We start from the raw sequence: 20,231 nt of genomic DNA, 5'->3' as shown, positions 1-20,231 counted from the left end.
AGCCGTAAGCCTCCGTTCTGTCACACAGCTTGGAAAACGTTCTCATTCCGAACCGCAGCGTCCAGCTGCTGTTGAATCTCCTCCAGTCCCGTTACGGACAGGAGAGGAGCGTCTGCACCTCGTTGGAACACCAGGGGGCAGTGTAGCGCCCACCTTTCCATAAACCAAGTTAACAAACCAACCAGTGAGCCCGAAGCAGCGCGTGTAAACAACAACGGAGGGTTTACGGCCAATGAAATATTTAAATATTGCGAGCAAGTCGAGACTGACGATCGTCACGACCAATCAGAAGACGGCTGCGTTGAAGCTCCTCTTTATGAGACCCGTTCCACAGTGCTAGGTACCTCAACGGAGGGGTGACAAAAAATCAGAACCATGAGTTACGGTTGTTTCGGTACCATTAACAACTTTTGCAGTGGGGATGCAGGAAAACCGACCCCACCCCACTTCGTCCCGTCATTGTGCGCAGTAGGACCGAGGCTTATGACATATTGTGCAGTCTCCACCTGAAACTACTCTGAGTTCCAGAGTCCAACATTCCTCAGCTCAAGAAGTGTAAGTCAGACACTGCACCACATGTTCCCCTGAATAAGACATGAGCACATTTAGGCATCTGCTTACAATCTTTTATAATTGCAGGTGGGGCATACAAGGTCAATTGGGCCAATTTGGTTTTTATGGTTAAACTTGTTGCTGCAGTTTAAAAGAAGGGCCCCTGTCCTGCGGTATGTATTTCTTACAAGAAACAGGACCTAATTCCATAAATTGTCAGTTTGGATATTGAATTGCTTGTCAAAACAAACAGTGACTGCTGGCGTTTTGACACAAAGGAACAGGTTTAACTGAAAGATTTTCTTGTAAAGGATTTTATCTTAGATTTCAGTGGATTAAAATGCGAATGTCAGATTCTGTGTATGGCACAAGGTATAAATTAATATTAAAGAGTGACAAAAATACTAAGTCTGAAACCAAAATGACTTTCCACATGTTGACAGGATGAAAATGACAATCTATATGATCACAGCTATAGCAGCTGCCGGTCATTTATGCCAGCAGGAAAAGGAATAGAGACATAAGAATAAGCCAGAAATGTTTATGTGTGAGCTTGAAGCTTGATAGAAAAAAATGACATGTAGGAAGTGTTGCTCTAGGCAAAAGGATCAAGTTCAGCAGAACAGGAAAAGAATCATTATACTCTTTGGATGGGCCAAGTGGCCTCTACAGTCTCTTATCCACACTTTTTCCACCAATAAAAATGTCCATGCTGCTGACCTCCTTAAATAAACAGCAGCTTACACACAAAAGAACAATCCATCAACCATGTCTACCACATTGACAGGAAAAGTTCACACAAACATCCATGTGGAGTTGAACAGAAGAAAGACAGAAAGAATGAAGAAATAAGCCTCAATAAAAGCAGCTGGAAACAAATGTGTTGATAAACCAATAAAGGGGGATTTAACTGTTGCTCTTCCAACTCTTAGCTGAAAGTCTTTAAAGCAAGCGACAGAAGCTCCACCACAAACTATTACTGTAGAGAAGCAATCTGAGACATTCAGGATGCGAAGAACAGCCCCCCCCCCCCCCCCCCCACACACACACTCAATTTCCAACCAAAGTATATTAACTGTTACATTTTATTTGATTTTATTCTTAAATAAATCATGTTTGATTAATAACTGAAGGATTTTGCAAATTAACAAAGTCTGTATGTTAGAGAAAGACATTATCACCACTGAAACAATCATCACATCACTATCTTCATCACCACCAACATCACTATCGTCATTACCATCATAATCGTCACTACAATCATCATCGTCATTACCCATCCTCATCGTCACTACCATAATCATCACCACCAACATCACTATCGTCACTACCATCATAATCGTCACTACAATCATCATCGTCATTACCATCCTCATCATCACTACCATCATCATCACTACCGTTATTGTCATTACCATCATCATCGTCATCACCACCAACATCACTATCATCACAAACATCGCCATCGTCACTACCATCATCATCGTCACTACTATCATCATTACCATCATCATCGTCATCACCACCAAAAGCACTATCATCACAACCATCGTCATCATCATCACCATCATCATCATCATCATCACCATCAGAACCATCGCCACCACAGCATCATCATCACCATCATCATCATCATCATCATCATCACCATCACATCATCATCATCACCGTCATCACCATCAGAACCATCACATTATCATCATCATCACCATCATCATCATCATCACCATCATCATCACCATCACATCATCATCACTGTCATCACCATCAGAACCATCACATTATCATCATCATCATCGTCATCACCACCATCACCATCATCATCACCATCACATTATCACCACCACCACCATCATCATCATCATCATCACCATCACATCATCATTATCACCACCACCATCATCAACATCCCCACCATAACCATCACCATCACATCGTCACCACCACCACTATCATCATCATCACCATCAGAACCATCACCATCATCATCATCATCATCATCATCATCATCATCATCATCACCACCATCACCATCACATCATCATCACCACCACATCATCACCACTATCGTCATCATCATCTTCATCATCATCTATCATTATAAAGCCAGAGAGCAAACAGAAAGCGTCTTCAGCTCTTTAGGAACAAAGCTACAGATGTTTCACACAGTTTTGGTAAAAGAAGTACGGATGTAAAATGGATGCAAACATGTCCTGAACTCCACTTTATTAGGTTGTTTTTGTAATTCAATTGTATAATTAGGAGCTCTGGTGTGCTACACCTGTAGCTCGTCATGGGCCAATCACCTCGTCCCAATGAGCAGGAGACATGGAGGCCAGGGGGACAACACACCAGGCAGACTCACACACGGCAGCCCAGCAGGAGTCTGAGGCCACGTGTACATGTACCTGGGTATTTACAAAATGTTGATATTTGCCTGTGTTTGGGCCGCACATTTACACATAAACCAGCAACGAGTCTCCACAAACGGTGATTTCTGAAAACTCTGGCCAGTGGAGATTTAGAAAAACTCTTTCTACGTTTGCATCTAAAGAACGGGCAAAAATGGGCGGAGATTTACCTAGGGCTGTCGCGATAATCAATAAATCAATTAATTGCACGATAATTAAAAATGAGCTGGATCAGTTTTCCAGGCTGGAGAATGTTTCATTTACCAAAGTCGTCACTGTGAGCGGCGCTCACTCTGGTGTTAGTGAGCGGCTCTCACTCTGGTGTTAGTGAGCGGCGCTCACAGTTTAATGTTGTTTTAGAGAGTTGCCAGATTTCTGAGGCTTCCAGTGAAAACCCAGTAAGGCTCACTGTAAACAGGTCTTATCATGTCGGGGGAAAACAGCCGATCTGGCAACAGCAGCCACCAGAGTGGCTCCACCGCCTACGTCATTAAAATGTGAAGCATCACGACAAAAACAAGTAAAAGACAGCACCTGGCACACCTGAGAGCAGCATGAGACCCCGTGAGGAGGAGAAGGAGACATGAGGTTGTTTTGATTCTTTATTTTGGATATTTACAATTTCTTTTTCATAAAACAATTCCTATTTTAAATATTCTTAAGAAATAAAGGTTTATTTATCTTTAAAAGGGTATACTTGCATTATCATACCATTGTTAATATATTAGTGGAAAAATGGTATCAAAATGGCAATATTATCATTTATCGCAATAATTTCTGGGACAATTTATCGTCCAGCAAAATGTGTTATCGTGACAGGAATAGATTTACGTCACAATAAGCATCATCGGTGTCGTGTGTGTGCGACCCGTATTTACAGTCCATGATGAAAATGGATCTGGTGAAAGCAGCGCTTGTTCTTCCATTTTACGTTATATTCTACTGCCACATTCAGGAGGAGCTCCACTTCTGTTTCAGTCCAAAGAAACGTGCTGTGCGTCATTATCGACAAACAGGAAATAACTCACCATTTGTGCCATTGTGTTTTTTTTCCAGGATTCTGATTGGCTATCGTGTGGCTTCATGCTTCCCGGTACACTGCCCCCTACAGTAGCTCTGAACCAGGTGTATGTGCGGTCCATGTCAGTTGTTTTAGTAAACAATCAGGTGTAAATGAAGATTTGTTTTGTGAACGTTGAGGGGGAAATATCTGTTTCTGTAAAACCTGGGTCTGTACATTGCGGGCTGAGAGACACAGCAGCTGTGATGGACTGGAGGGCTGGATAGGATACAGGATCAGATGTATTGGAGATGGACGGATGGATTCATACGATGGATAAATGTCTTTAAACAGTGGATTCTCTAGTCATTCAGTCATAAACTCATATTCATGTCTCAGTTCACTGTTTAGATCAATCATCTACCAATCCTCTGCAGGTAAAGACATATCATGTGAACTTTTCCCTCTTCATCCGCCTCCAAACACACTTTGTGCTTCGACTTCCCATCTTTCCCTTCTTTTCCTGTGAAATAAGTTACTACTGGAGTTTGAGCTCATTTCATTTGCATAACTTCCACAACGTGACTAATTTTCCTCCTTAGCTTTGTGTGAAAAGTGGAAATCCACACATCAGATTGTTTGTCCCTGACCAGGTAAGGGTCCCTGAAGGGTCACCTCACCTTTTCTTTTTTTACTCTATCCAATGAAAAACTGTAATTTTATGTCTGTCTTATCCAGCAGAATCAGTGTGTGGCCACCTTTAAAAACTTACACCAACCACACAGCCCAAAGCACATGAATCCCTGCAGCAGACTCAAGCCGTATGAAATCCACTCTTCATTTCCACTAAAGAAAAGGCTGAACTTCCCTCTAAATAATTAGAATTATGAACTCCTAATAAACACAAGTGTTTGACGAAATAAAACAGACATTCCATAATAACATTAATCAAGGCCCAGAGACATCTGGAAACAGAGCCGCAGTAACAGGTTTGGGTTGTTCAGCCTGCTTTAGTTTCACTATAACCTTAATGACAACATTGTCTGTTCCAATCAGCTCAGTACTGCTCCACCATCCATTTTTCAAACTTTATGACAGTTTTAATTGTTCCCACCTGCTCCCTGATCGACCCTCTCTGTGGCCGCGGCTTCTCCATGTGTGGAAACACACAAAGACGTCTATTAGCTGCAACTGTGGCTGCGGTGCAGTGGGTCACATGGGGATTCAATTAGTTCCAGCCTGTCCGCGCACGCACGCACGCACGCACGCACGCACGCACGCACGCACGCACGCACGCACGCACGCACGCACGCACGCACGCACGCACGCACGCACGCACGCACGCACGGCTGTTTAATCTCTTCTATATCAAACACTTCACTGACTTCATGTACAGAGCGCATTAAAAAAGTTACAACATCTTCCACCTGTAAGTCCGTGTCACTTAATATCAAATGTGCAGCGTATAAACAACGTGTGTGTAGTTCGAAACTCACGAATCACTAAAACTACTAACGTGGTTTAAATAGCTAAAAGCTAAAAAGGTTCAAATAAAATGTATAAAACTGCAAAACAGCTCAAATGCCATTTAAATGTTGTAAATGATAGTTATGGGGCTTTCTAAATGCAACAGAAGCTTCGGTTCTTGTATCTTTAATCTAGTTCTATAGACCTATTCTGAAGGCGTTTCATCCTGTTTTAATTGCCTCTTCAGAAGTGTTTCTTTTCTGGTAGAAATCGGATGCTGACTGATGTCATGGAGACTTTGTTCATGTCGGTGTGAGTGCGTGGGCTCCAGGAGTGTGTTTACCCTTCTAACAGGTCCATGGTGGATGTGACGACCTCGGCGTGCAGCAGCACGTGTCCCAGGAGTTTGGTCTTCAAGTTCCTTCGATAGGTTTCCATGTTAAAATGAGCCGGGCCCGGGGAGTCCGTGATCAGAGGCAGCAAGCCGGGGGGCGAGATGGGGAGGTCCCGCAGCTCTGAACAGGACCACATCCTGAGGCGGGCCCTGGATAACACCAGCACGCCGCCACCGCCGGCGGCTCGAGTCTTCAGCCACGTCAGTGCGCTGCACCGAGACTCCTGCTTGACACGAGAGAGCTCGTCAGGCTCAAAGCTCAGAAATATACACACACATTTAAAGTGCAGCAAGAAGAAGAAACTCTGCTGACCTTCAGCAATGTGTTCACAACTCTTCTTCTAAAGATAAAATCTTCACAGACGGACAATTTGAAGTGTGCAGACTATGAATGAGTGAGAGAGTGAGTGGTTGGTGGTGGTCAGAGGGTGAACGAGTGAGTGGTTGGTGGTGGTCAGAGGGCTGATGGTGCAGATTAGCAGCCTCGCCTCCGTCAGTCTGCTCCAGAGCAGCTGTGGCTACATACGTAGTTTAGCACCATCCAGTATGGAGGGAATGAATGATGCAATGGAAAGCGTCCAGGAAAGACGTGCTTTATAAAGGTTTAGACTGATGGAGGTTTAGACTGATGGAGGTTTAGACTGATGGAGGTTGAGACTGAAGGAGGTTTACTGATAGAGGTTTAGACTGAAGGTTTACTGATGGAGGTTTAGACTGAAGGTTTACTGATGGAGGTTTAGACTGAAGGAGGTTTAGACTGATGGAGGTTTACTGATGGAGGTTGAGACTGATGGAGGTTTAGACTGATGGAGGTTGAGACTGAAGGAGGTTTACTGATGGAGGTTTAGACTGAAGGTTTACTGATGGAGGTTTAGACTGAAGGAGGTTTAGACTGATGGAGGTTTACTGATGGAGGTTTAGACTGAAGGAGGTTTAGACTGATGGAGGTTTACTGATGGAGGTTTAGACTGAAGGAGGTTTAGACTGATGGAGGTTTACTGACGAGATTTACTGATGGAGGTTGAGACTGATGGAGGTTTAGACTGATGGAGGTTTAGACTGATGGAGGACCTACATCGAGCTTCTTTATTTTTCACCATGTGTCACCATTAGATGTCACTAATCCCCCCGCGGATCAGACAGTGGAAGTTTATGTTCTGGGCCTCAAGCCCTCATCTGTCTGCAGCCAGAGGATCTCTGTCTGTCTGTCCTCTAACCCCAACTGGTTCTGCAGGAAGTCTCCTCCTCTGGGTCTGGGTCTGTGGGTTTCTCCTCCTCCGGCTCTGGTTCTGCAGGTTTCTCCTGACCCGAATCTGGTTCTGCAGGTTTCTCCTCTGAGTCTGGTTCTGCAGGTTTCGCCTAACCCGAGACTGGTTCTGCAGGTTTCTCCTCTGACTCTGGTTCTGCCAGTTTCTTCTGACCCGAGTCTAGTTCTGCTGGTTTCTCCTCTGACTCTGGTTCTGCGGGTTTTTCCTGACGCAAGTCTGGTTCTGCAGGTTTCTCCTAACCCGAGTCTGGTTCTGCAGGTTTCTCCTCTGACTCTGGTTCTGCAGGTTTCTCCTGACCCAAGTCTGGTTCTGCAGGTTTCTCCTCTGACTCTGGTTCTGCTGGTTTCTTCTGATCCGAGTGTGGTTCAGCAGGTTTCTCCTCTGACTCTGGTTCTGCGGGTTTCTCCTGACCCAAGTCTGGTTCTGCAGGTTTCTCCTCTGACTCTGGTTCTGCGGGTTTCTCCTGACCCGAGTCTAGTTCTGCAGGTTTCTCCTCTGACTCTGGTTCTGCAGGTTTCTCCTGACCCGAGTCTGGTTCTGCAGGTTTCTCCTGACCCGAGTCTAGTTCTGCAGGTTTCTCCTGACCCGAGTCTAGTTCTGCAGGTTTCTCTTCTTACTCTGGTTCTGCAGGTTTCTACTAACCCGAGTCTGGTTCTGCAGGTTTCTCCTATGACTCTGGTTCTGCAGGTTTCTTCCCATAAAAACGGGAGTTTTTCCTTTCCACTCTTCACTTGCTCATGTGGAAAAGTTGTTTTTTCTTTATAAAAGTGCCTTGAAAAGTTAAACGTGTCAGAGAAGTGACCAGAGCAGAACTGGATTGTGGCGGCCGAGCGTTCATAGTGACGGTGCTTTTTGACCGTTGGATGTCAACTCTTCCTCTCATTGTGAAGCAGGATTCAGAAAGCGTTGGATTGTTCACCACTAAGGGAACCTGAGCCGGATTAGACCATCGTGAGAGGGTTAGTTTGACCTAGTTTAATGTGTTGTTGCCATAGAAAATGACTGTGGTATTCAGCGCTATGCAAACAAATAATCAATTGAATTTTGGTGAAATGTGTCAGCCGCGACCTCACTTCACACTTCATGTATGAGTGTGTATTTCTAGTTCTCATATACATCATGTTTTATAGTGCACGCACACACCCAGTAGTAGAGGCAGCAGCCAGATCACACTCCATAACATCAGTAAAGCTCCCAGGAGGAACAGATAAGGCTCATCTCTCCTCAACTGTGTCAGTATCCACATATCTCTGCTTCCTTTCTCCGTCCAAATGACTCCCAGCTGTGAACAGCGCCACCCTGTGGCTCCTGACAGATTTGACACACTTAAACATGAATTTATCACTCCTGCTAACTGCTGTTTTCTCACAGTGTTTACTTGTGATTAAGGCTACCGCGGACATCCAAAATGGTGGCACGATTGATGAGGTCACTTAGTCATGTGGGTGAAAAACCTCATATGATGAAAGGTGACAGTCAAATAACTGAGGTGAAGGTGACATGCAGCTCAGGTGCCCCCTGGTGGTTTTTACCTCACACTACCACATCCTTCACTATAATCAGTTATACAGTAAAACCTGCCGTGTAGGGACGCCCTACCATCCAAAGACAAGTGTCACCTGAAGACAGGTGTCCTCTCTTTGGAGGGACGGGTCACGAGGACAAATTGTAGGATCAGTTGATATTGAAGGAACCAAACACCAAATATGTTATTTTAAAGCAGATAACTGAACCAATACAAGATGTATACAATATAAATACATACATGTAAATAAGATGTATACAAGATGATTATTAAATCAGATTTAATGTACTTCAGGGACCACCAGTTTCCTCCTGAGTGAACCAGACTGGTAAAATATTGTTATAACCTTTAAATTTACACTTCAAAGTTTTTCTTTGTTGTGGTCACAGTGTGTGTAATAATATCTATATTTTTGTAAGATCAAACAGTTAGTACTGAAAATGATTACAATCTCAACATAAAGTCAATTTTAATGAAACATTCTGGTGAAAATACAATGAAATGTAAAATAAACTAGTATAAATCCTCTATAAGCTCCTTGCTTGGTGAGACCAGATTGGAGCCTCGTGGAGGGTTCTGGTCCCCGGGCCTCAAGTTCTCTGCTGGAAAGGGAAAGTCAAACTGTCGTGAGCTCAGAGGACGTGACGTTAAAATCATCATCCACCCTGTGTGCTAGGCTCCGCCCCTCTGAGGTGGACAGTGCGATCTCTACGCTCCGACTGCTCATGCTCTAGAGCTACTGGGTTCTTGTGTGAGGAGATCCTCCGTCTCCCGTCTGAACAATCACAATTTAAATAAAATAAAGAACCAGAGGCTCAGAACTCCTGAAGTGAAACAGAAACTACTTGAGGAAAGGTGGAGAACGCCGGGCAGCAGAAGTGGAGATAGTTTCAGGATCGTTACGTTACGGAACCTTATGGACCGTTACGTTACATTAAGGAACGTTAAGGAGGTGAGCCCAGAGTGTAGTATGGATGTAATCATGCATCACCCGCCGCCCGGCACAGTCTGCGGACATGTAGTATGGAAATCCTGGAGGGGCTGACGGAGAGGAGCTTCACAGAGCAGCTCCCTGCTGCTGGAGGCGGCCATGATTCACATCTCTAAACTAACCTCCTGACACCACAACGTCTGAATATTCCAATAATCTGGTCCAGACCAGGTATTTTGGTCAATTCAATGTCGCTCAGCTTGAAATTTACCAGGAGAACCTGTTTTTTGTCCTCGTCAGCAGGTTGTCCTCATTCAGGTGAGTTAACAGGTAAATATGTGTCTGTGCACAGTGACGTGTCCAGTACAGGGGGTCACTCTGACCTGGTCCTCACAGCTTCTACTGTACTTTATACCGTCACAAACATGGTGCCACAACATGAAAACAACATGTGTTCCCATTCATAAGAAAACACTTAACATTTATTCATAAGCAGTAAAGTAACTTTGTAAAAGATCAGCTGGTATCTGTAATTGAGACTTGGTGTTCAGGAATGTGCAATTCTGATAAACATATTTGAACAGTGGTAAGATATTCAGTGTTATCCAGCTAATTGTATTGTTATGTAATGCCTCTCTTCATGTGTGTATTGACTTCCTGTCAGCCTTCTGCATATGTGCCTGGTTAACACATCTCATGCAATGCAAGTAGGTTTTAAATGTGTGTACACACATGGTTTGCATTATTGTGAGCTGATTATCAGAGGGGAGGGCTGGTGAACCTCTAAGGGCCCGTCCACACCAGAACGGCGGGTCGATCATCCACAGGAGGCGGAGCTTTAGAAGCCTGAAAAAGGTTGTTTTTTTTAACCTGAGTCCCAGAGTGGGGAAATTCTAAAACCCCGGCTCAGCTGTGAGGTGTGGATGGCGAAGACCATCGTCTGTGGAAAAAAGATGACAAAATCGCCGCCCCTCACCACCCACTGCGATCCCTGAGGTCATCTAATAACCACAACAATGGCGGACAACATGCTGCAGGTGGCGCTGCAGAAGCTACTGACACTAGCAGCAGCAGGAGCATAGAGCTATATATATATATATATATATATATATAAAGAGTTACATAAAGTCTATGAGCAGGAGTCTACTTCTAAATTTCTATGTGCTCTGTGTCGTCTTCTGCGTTTGTGGTGTATTTGGTGAGTCACTGTGCCACTACAGGACTGGCATATGTACTACATGCCCCCCTTATTTTACCATGTAATTTACCAATTAATTCATTAAAAATCCTACAATGTGATTTCCAGGATCCCCCCCCCCCCCTATTCTGTCCTCATAGTTGAAGTATACCTATGATGAAAATTACAGGCCTCTCTCATCTTTTTAAGTGTGAGAACTTGCACAATGGGCGGCTGACTAAATACTTTTTTGCCCCACTGTATGTAGCACTAACAAGGGTATTGTATGTTGTCCCCCTCCAACCCCCCCCCCCCTTTTTTTTGTTGATGAACCGCAGGTTTCATCCTGTTAAAAGGGAGTTTTTCCTTTCCTCCGTCTCCTCTACTTGCTTATGTGGAATTGTTGGCTTTTCTTTGTAAAACTGCCTTGAAACAAGTGTTGTATTCGGCGCTACATGAATAAAAATTGCATTGACTTAGAATGGAATGTGAGCACTCTCACAGTGATCAGCCGTGCCGTTATGACGACACTGATAATGTCTTCATGACGCCACCTGTTGGTGGGAATCTGAGCAGAAATGCTGTCGGAGTCAGGTGCAGCTCTTAACCCTGGTCTGCAGTGTTCACTATTCAGCCTGCACATTACACACAATATGTGATAATGCTAGTATTGTGATGCGACTAAACAAAGACTTCAGTATAATCATGTTGATGTCTTTGTGCTTTGAGGTTCATTCTTCCACATAACAGTGCTCCTATCTTTCTTCTTTGGAAAATTTAGTAACCAAACAACTTTTCTTCTACTATGCGTCTTAAGTTTCCTCCAGCAGTGTTTCAGTTCATGACTTTGTTGTTTTCAGTCATTTTTCTTGATTTTAGTTCTGCTGACTTCTGTCCTGTTGTCCCCAGGTTTGATGCTGGAATAATAAAGTGAAGTATGATCTGTTGTTGGCATCAGTAGGACTCATCTGATTCGTGAAGAACATGACTGTACAGTGGATAGAAACTTCATTTATTACAGTTCAGTCAGTCTGCAATGGCCCAAAGGAGGAAAAGTAATGAACCAGCAACAGTGTCAGAGAGAGGCAAAGCTTATGGATGCATGTGGAGATCGGTCAAGGCTGATCTAGGAGACCAACTGCTGTAAATCACTGCTGGCTCTGGTAGAAATATTCAGATTATGCAGCGTATCACAGTTTGGCAGTGAAGGGAGCAGCTCCACAGCAATTGGCAGGTGGCCATAATGTTATTGCACATGCTCATTAGACATAACAGAGTTGCTGCAGGTGTACCTCGGAGGTGGCCAGCAGGTGCACCGGGCTGGGAGCAGGAGCTGGGCTGGGTTCACAGCTCAGGCCCAAAGACGCGAGGATCTCTGTCAGCACCTCGTAACGCAGAGCATTACTCAACTTCAGCTTATCAAAATCAGCGGGCGACAAAGTCTTGGAGTCAGCTGCAATCTCAAAGTGGACCTGCAGAAAGGTGACACAGACAGACAGGAATGTTTGTACTTGTACACACACACACCTCCATGATTGGTTAAACAGAGCCTGGAAATACACCTTAACATCTATATGACATGCAGCAGGTTTTCAGAGTTCTTATACTATTAACCCTACCAATGCTTTCTTACATCTTCAGAACATGAAGACGCCATTCTGTCTTAAGAATGCTCATCTTTTAATTAATGCTTTCATCACATCTCACATGGAGCACTGCAACAGTTGCAATCAAAACAAAAACGAAAACGTTTCGTTGACGACCATTTTATCTGTGACGAGAAAGTAATTTTAAAATGACTGACAACAAAAATTCTAACTAAATTTCTGCTGATTATTGAATGACAAATAAAGACGTGACACAAAAGATCAGGCTGGTCAGCTGGACAATCTGAAGTACAACCGTCTTTTAAGTCTATGCCTTGGTTTTTCCCCCATTTCAACCAATTAATCATCTCAAGTCAAACTTCAACTCTTAGTTATCTGTCTGAGTGACCACCACACCCCCAGTAACGTGCACCGCGACCCTCTGCATGGAGGCACCAGCCACTTCTGCCTCCACAGGGAGTTCGGTAAAGTTGGCAGGAGCAAACGGTCCCATCACTGTGAAGTAGATAATGTCCAACAAGGTCATTCTTATCGTAACTATCTGTGGTTTGAGCAGCAGAAATAGCTCTGATCTGTACGAGCAGCACTGTGTGACTGCATGCAGGGACCGTCTGCAAATTACAAACTGCTGCAGCGGCAGAAATGACCAACATGTTTAATAACGTCACTGGTATTCACTGCAGGGCCACCAACATCAATGACAACACTTTGTTTGATATAAAAATGGCTTTTTCATAAATTGAGGGATTTTTATTTGAAATATAATTGAATTACATCAATAACTTCCCTGTACTGTACTGCAGACCAATAAAACTCAGTCCAACCATCAAAGGAGTCCTGCTGGTCATACTACAGCAATTAGTTTGAAGAAAAACACTTTTTCATGATCTTAATGAGTTTTTATGAGTAATATAATTCAATAACTATTAAAAACTTCAGTAACTTCATTGTAAAGAACAATATAAACATTACTATCTTATGCACCTTGCAGAACATTCAGGAATAGTGTGCTATGACTTTTGTTTATAATTCGGCAAACAGTTCCCGCAAAAAACAGAAAAAACCTGCAGAAAATTGTCCAGTCAAAGACGATGACATTTTGGTGCAAAACACAAAATAAAAGGTGATACTAGTCAGCAGTGAGCAGCAGGCGCACACACAATTTCATCTGAAATGCTCCAGTTATTCTTATTAAAATGATTTGATTTATGTCAGGAGAGATTTCAAACTGAACAGTTGACTGAGAACTGGCTCAACAAAGGAAAAACGGATTTCTTTGTGTATTGTTTGGACTGCAGGGTTCCATGCTCTGCCTGTCATTTTAAGTGTCTGATGCATTGTGGGAAGAGGAGTTGTTACATGTTTTGGCTTTGGAAACGGTAGCTGCTGTTACCCGCTGTGATGCGGCAGATGTGTGTACGAGTGCTGAGATCAGTAAAAAGTCCAGTGTCAGAGAAGAAGAATAAAAGTCCAGTGTTCATCCACTACGGATGTCTTCCGTTTCCCCTCCATCCAACTCCACCTGCAGGATGACCCTGACTGTAAGCTCGTTACCAGCAGACGCCAGCCACGGCTGAGTAGGTGAAGCTCAGTAATGAACCAGGTCTCACTACGGTTTGGAGTTCTAACCAGATAGAGTCATTAGAGACAAGAGTCATCAGTGTTTTGTCCGTCCTGAATGTAAATCTAAATGAAACTAAACCAACACTGAACATTACCCGGCTCTACCAATGCAGGTCCAATAAAGATGCAGACGTTTACCTGACAGAGCACTGCCTCCCCTCCGTCGCCTCCATGAGTGACCCTGACGATGACCATGTCCCTCTCGTGGGGGACGTTACCTAGGAGCTCCCCCCACAGCTCCACCTCTCCTCCGCCCTGAGTGTCTCTGATGTAGACCTTCCCGCTGGCCAGCATGTTCAGCTCCACCTCCGAGCTGTCTTCTCTGGTGAAGCTCAGTCTGCTGACGTGCATGTGTCGCCCGTCCCTGAGTTCCAGACACAGGCCTGCTGGACACAGGCTGGAGGCCAGCCCCAGGACTTTACCCCCGAGGCTCAGGTAGGTGAGAAAGCGTGTCTGAAGCTGTGGGCTCAGCGGTTCCTGCTCTGCCAGGACCAGAAGTCTGGTGTTCTCCAGCCAAGGGTCGTTCAGAGCTTGCTGTGGCTGGAGATGATAAATGATATTCTGTTCCGTGTTTATACACTCGGATAACAGCTGCTTAACTGTGTCAAAGTGCTGCAGGCAGTCACCCGTGAACACCAGAACATTGGGAGGTTTACTGGGAGAGTCCGTTCCTCCCGTTTGGCCAGAGAAGTCTTCAGCATCATGCTCAAGTTCCTCCAGACCCTCAGCACCACTGTCCTGTCCCACTGAATGATCATCAGGGAAGTCTGAAATGTTCTCAGCTGAGGCATATTTGACAGAGAGAATAGTGCTGTTCTCCAACTCCAAGCACTCATGACAGCTGGATAGATGGAGGTGGTGTCCATGGCCCTCCATGTGATGATGGGTCCCTGAGGAGTGTTCCTCCAGGTCTGTGTCCGGGACCAGGTCCTGAGTGCAGCGCAGGGGCTCCGAGCTGCGTCGCTCCTCTAACCTCTTCAGTCCGCCAGGGACCAGGAGGAGGCTGCCTTTACGGCCCTGGAGGTGCTGGTGGTCTGCAGGCAGCTGGTGGTCTGCAGGCAGCCGGTGGACGTCTTCAGACGTCTGACTGCTGCCGAGAAACAGCGACAGCACAGTTTTTGGAATCTTGGGACACTGTTTCTCTAGCAGCTTGTTGATGGACGACTGTTGGAGGAGGACAGCTGTGAAAACCACAAACACACACGTTAAAGTACTGATAATGTTTCAGTGTGACCACTCTTTAAAACACTAAGGCCCCAATTCTCGATATAAATGTGGAATCAATAGACGGTCAGTATATTGTTGACTGCCCTTCTTCTCAATGAACACAATACATGGAAGGATTTTCACAATTTAGTTAAAGTAAGGTTTAAGAGTCTCTCCACATTCACAACAGATCTCTATATCATCCGTTCTTACATCTGATTCAAACGTTTTCATGATCTACTGAAAATAGAGAACTAGATAAACTGAGAAGGTGAAATCAGCCCATAAACCAGCCCCTTGTTTACACTCTTATTGTTTTATTGCTATTTAGATTATTGATTCAGGCTTTAGTTTAATTCAAGTGGGCTGAAACGTCCATTTTAGGAAAGCTGAGGCTGTATCTGGTCTAACTTTTAGTGGATAAAAGGATTGCATGGTTCACTCCAAATCTGCTGAAGTGGAAGGAAACCTACGGACTATCTTGGAAGGCCTCAGTCCATCGTCCAGCAGGAGGCGATCTTCAATGAAAGCTACTCCAAGCAAACTGAAGTTATCAATGCTGGCCTGAGCCACCGCTCTGAACGGCTGATCGGGGCTACATGCCAGAGGGGTGCAGTAGTCCGACCACTTCAGTACCTACACACACACACACACACACACACACACACACACACACACACACACACACACACACACACACACACACACACACACACACACACACACACACACACACACACACACACACACACACACACACACACACACACACACACACACACACACACACAGTCATCAGGTAACTTCAGACAAAACCCAGACTGTGTCTGTGATGTATTGGACAAATTTTGCGTAATGTGTCTTTTAATGACCGTTGTGAGAATATTGCTTGGAAAGCGTGTTACTTACTTTGTCAGCTGCTGTGTGAAGTGAAGAGGAGTCGGCTCTTTCTCCAGAAGCTTCTATCATGAACGAAATATTCTCAATTGCTGAACTGCAAGCCACCGACGAACCCAAGAGAGCCGTCCATTTACTGAGGTCGTCCCATGCCTGCTAGAAACACACACACACACACACACACACACACACACACACACACACACACACACACACACACACACACACACACACACACACACACACACACACAGCCCCGGATAAGATAAGTGTGGAACATTAGTACAGCACCTCATTAAACAACCTCATTACAGAACCTTACTACACAACCTCACTACACAACCTCATTAAACAACCTCACTACAGAACCTCATTACACAACCTCACTACACAACCTCATTAAACAACCTCACTACAGAACCTCACTACCGAACCTCACTACAGAACCTCATTAAACAACCTCACTACAGAACCTCACTACAGAACCTCACTACAGAACCTCATTAAACAACCTTACTACACAACTGAACCCTCACTACACAACCTCATTACAGACCTTCATTAAACAACCTCACTACAGAACCTCACAAAAACCGTTAAAAAAAAGAAAGGTGAGGTGAAAAACAGGTGAAGGCAACCGGGTCGGCCGACCCTGGCAGTGTGGCGTCCCATTTATCATTCAGGAAGTTGGCAACCCTCGTACAGCTCCAGGGTCTTTTCAGTATCTCAAGGCCGGGCTAAAGCCCAACTAGGGCGAGTGTACCTGTGAACACCTGTACGGGGACCTGACACTGTCGAGGCCCGCTGACCTCCACCTGTTCAAAGTCACGTTATTGCCGCAGTGGCAGCTCACCTCGGGCTCCGTCACACACACAGTCTTGTCTCCTAGCTGCAGGAACACGGCTGCGGTTCCGGCGGGTCCTCCGAGGGATGCCGGGACTGCGGAGCTCGGAGCGGCCCCGGAGCTGAAACTGAAGCCGAAGCTGCTGCTGTGGAGCCGGGACAGCCTCCTGCGGATTAGCTCCGAGTAGCACTTGTGGAAGCGAACCCACATGTAGACGTAACACACCGTTATTAACATCTTAGCCAGCGGAAACAGAGAGTGTCATTGTGACAGCTATTTGTGGGGAAACATTCGACAAATTAACTATTAAAGGACAAAACATCGCGGGGTGGGTTAGCTGTGATGCTAAAGTCACTTCTTCTCCACTCACACAACACGGTGAGACCCCACAGCGCCCCTGTGGACAGGAAGGCTCATTACAACTCTCCCACTACAACTTCCATTGACATTAGTACACACAAAGGATGTTTAGAATACTCCCCCTATCTCCTTTCCTATATACTTTTCCTTCTTCTTCTTCTTCTCCTCTCCTATTTGTGAATATCATGACTTTTGTTTTTGTAACTGAAAACCTGAAACCCCATTTCAGTGCCCAGGATTCTATTTCTTTAATTTCTTTCTGTATTTATTTTATCATGAATTTAATGTTTCGTCTTCTTTTACATATGGCTATGTCATCTGCAAATAATGAACCCCCGGTAGATCTGCTTGTTTTTCAGAATATTTCATCAATCATGACTGTGAATAAAATTGGGCTGATAATACTGCCTTGAGGAGTTCCATTTTCTACTTTATAGCTTCCGCTGTAATTGTTGCCAACTCTCACTGATCCTCCTGTCTGTGAGGAAATTCTTTATCCATTGCAACATTATTCCTCTTATCCCCTTGTGATATAATTTAATTCACACTTTCTCCCTCCACATCATATCCTACGCTTTTTCAATATCAAAAAAAGAACGACTGCGTCTTCTTTGTTAACCTGGGCCTTTCTTATTCCATGCTCTAGTATTAGGGCAGGATCTGCAGTGCTTCTTCCTTTCCTGAATCCACTCTGGTAGTTTTTTAGTTCTCCCCTGGTTACTAAATATGTTAATCTTTCATTAACCATGTTTTCCATAGTTTTACCCACATGAGATGTTAGAGCTATGGGTCTGTAACTTCTTGTATGGTGGTGGTGAGGGCTTTTATCAAATCCAGAAAAACATTACATTTATTTTATAGAACTAAAATTCACTGTCATTCATAGACTTCATTATCTGAAGATAAGAGAGGTTCTTATGGTCCATCCAGACCACGAACGGTTGGGAAGCACCCTCCAACCAGTGCCTCCACTCTTCCAACGCCAGCACCACCGCCAGCAACTCCCGGTTACCAACATCATAATTCTGTTCAGCTGGAGTGAGGCGTCTTGAAAAGAAGGCGCAGGGGTGCACTCTAGAATCCTCGGCACGCTGGGATTATACCGCTCCCACGCCAGAGTCCGAGGCATCGACCTCCACGATGAACTGTCTGAAGGGGTCAGGATGTCACAGCACCGGAGCCTGGGTAAACAGTTGTTTAAGTCTACTGAACGCCTGTTCGGCCGCCGGTGTCCACAGAAAAGAGGTTGAGGTGGATGTGAGTTGGGTGAGGGGGGTTGCGACCTTGCTGTAGTTTCTGATGAACCTCCGGTAAAAGTTGGCGAACCCAAAGGAACCGCTGCAACTGTTTACGGGTCATCGGTCTGGGCCAGTCCACCACTGCTTGAACCTTGTCCGGATCCGCCGTCACCTGCCCCCGTTCAATGACGTACCCCAAGAAACTCACCGAGGTCACATGGAAGACACACTTCTCTGCTGTAACGAACAACCAGTTCTCCAGAAGACACTGTAGAACCGCTCGAACGTGTAGAACATGCTCCTCCTGGTTGCGAGAGAAGATCAAGATGTCATCCAAGTAAACAAAGATGAATCTGTTCAGCATGTCCCGCAAAACGTCGTTGACCAAGTGCTGGAACACCGCAGGTGCGTTGGTGAGTCCAAATGGCATCACTAAATACTCGAAGTGCCCGAGGGGAGTCTTAAACGCCGTCTTCCACGTCGTCTTCCACGCCGTCTTCCACTCATCACCTTCACGGACCCGAATGAAGTGATAAGCGTTCCGGAGGTCCAGCTTGGAAAACACTGTAGCGCCATGGAGCGGCTGAAAGGCGGAGTCCATCAGAGGCAGGGGGTACTTATTCTTCATTGTGATATTGTTGAGACCTCGGAAGTCAATGCATGGCCGTAAGGTACCGTCCTTTTTAGCCACAAAAAATAACCCGGCTGCCAAGGGTGAAGATGAGGGACGGATCAGGCCCGCGGCGAGGGACTTGTGAATGTACTTCTCCATGGCCTCCCTCTCTGGACGGGACACATTATACAAACGGCTAGAGGGAAGAGGCTCAATGGCACAGTCATATGGTCGGTGGGGGGGGGGGGGGGGGAGGGAGGTAGCCCGGTGCTTACTGAACACCTCTCTCAGATGGTGATAGGTCGATCTCCTCCTGGTCTGTGAGGGGGGGTGTCAGGGAGCGCCCCAGAGCTGATTGGAGGCAGTGAGTATGACAAAAAGTACCCCAACTGGAAATGGTGTTCAGGTTCCAGTTAATGTGGGGGTTATGTCTCTTTAGCCAGGGGAGACCCAGGATCAGCGATGACAGAACCAGGAACCTAATCTCTTCACCATGGTTCCCAGAGACCAGAAGACGGAGAGGAGTGGTGCGATGGGTGAGGTTAGCCAACCTCCTGCCGTCCAGGGCCCTCACGGTCCAGGGGTTTGGCAGAGGCTCCAAGGTGAGACCGGCTTTAGGGGATGCTATTGAGCCTATCCATCAAAACGCGGCTCTCATGAAGAAGCTTTCTGCACGGACCACAGTGAGGCCAGAGCAGGACCAGAGCGGGGCCGGAGCGGGGCCAGAGCGGGGCCGGAGCGGGGCCGGAGCGGGGCCGGAGCGGGGCCAGAGCGGGGCCCGAGTGGAGCAAGAGCAGGTCCAGAGCGGGTCCAGAGCAGAACCAGAGCGGGGCCAGAGCGGGACCAGAGCGGAGCCAGTGCGGAGCCAGAGCGGAGCCAGAGTGGGGCCAGAGCGGAACCAGAGTGGGGCCAGAGCACATCACTGGTGCTCCATCAGCACTAACTGCCACCAGTTAGTGCTGATGGCTGCTTTGCAGTAATTTGTTGTTTGTTGACGACAGCACGCTGCTTTTTCCACACAGCTATTCGTCAGGTTATAGAACACGCATTTCAAAACTGAAGCCAGACACTATTTCAATTTACGGAACGTCTGTAAAGTAATCTAAATGTGGGACTGT

The 20,231-nt window shown here is 45.7% G+C and overlaps 1 protein-coding gene across 3 annotated transcripts in view; it reads right to left on the bottom strand.

The window, feature by feature from the left end:
• Positions 1-17,290, bottom strand: part of hlcs (holocarboxylase synthetase (biotin-(proprionyl-CoA-carboxylase (ATP-hydrolysing)) ligase)) — a 29,741-nt gene extending 12,451 nt beyond the window's left edge. For 2 of the 3 annotated variants that reach the window (XM_080482669.1, XM_080482671.1), the window contains exons 1-6: positions 16,912-17,290; positions 16,071-16,214; positions 15,635-15,797; positions 14,094-15,136; positions 12,018-12,197; positions 5,774-6,048 (exon numbers count right to left, since the gene is read on the bottom strand). In XM_080482669.1, coding sequence (XP_080338795.1) covers positions 5,774-6,048; positions 12,018-12,197; positions 14,094-15,136; positions 15,635-15,797; positions 16,071-16,214; positions 16,912-17,139 — 2,033 coding nt within the window. In that variant the 5' untranslated portion in view covers positions 17,140-17,290. The remainder of the gene's footprint in view (positions 1-5,773; positions 6,049-12,017; positions 12,198-14,093; positions 15,137-15,634; positions 15,798-16,070; positions 16,215-16,911) is intronic. The other variant, XM_080482670.1, reaches the window with a different exon arrangement.
• Positions 17,291-20,231: the final 2,941 nt, after the last annotated feature.

This window comes from Lipophrys pholis, assembly GCF_963383615.2.
Source record: "Lipophrys pholis genome assembly, chromosome: 16".
Classification (NCBI taxonomy): domain Eukaryota; kingdom Metazoa; phylum Chordata; class Actinopteri; order Blenniiformes; family Blenniidae; genus Lipophrys; species Lipophrys pholis.
The sequence above is the reverse complement of the archived record's forward strand: the minus strand, read 5'-3'. Positions and strand labels throughout refer to the sequence as shown.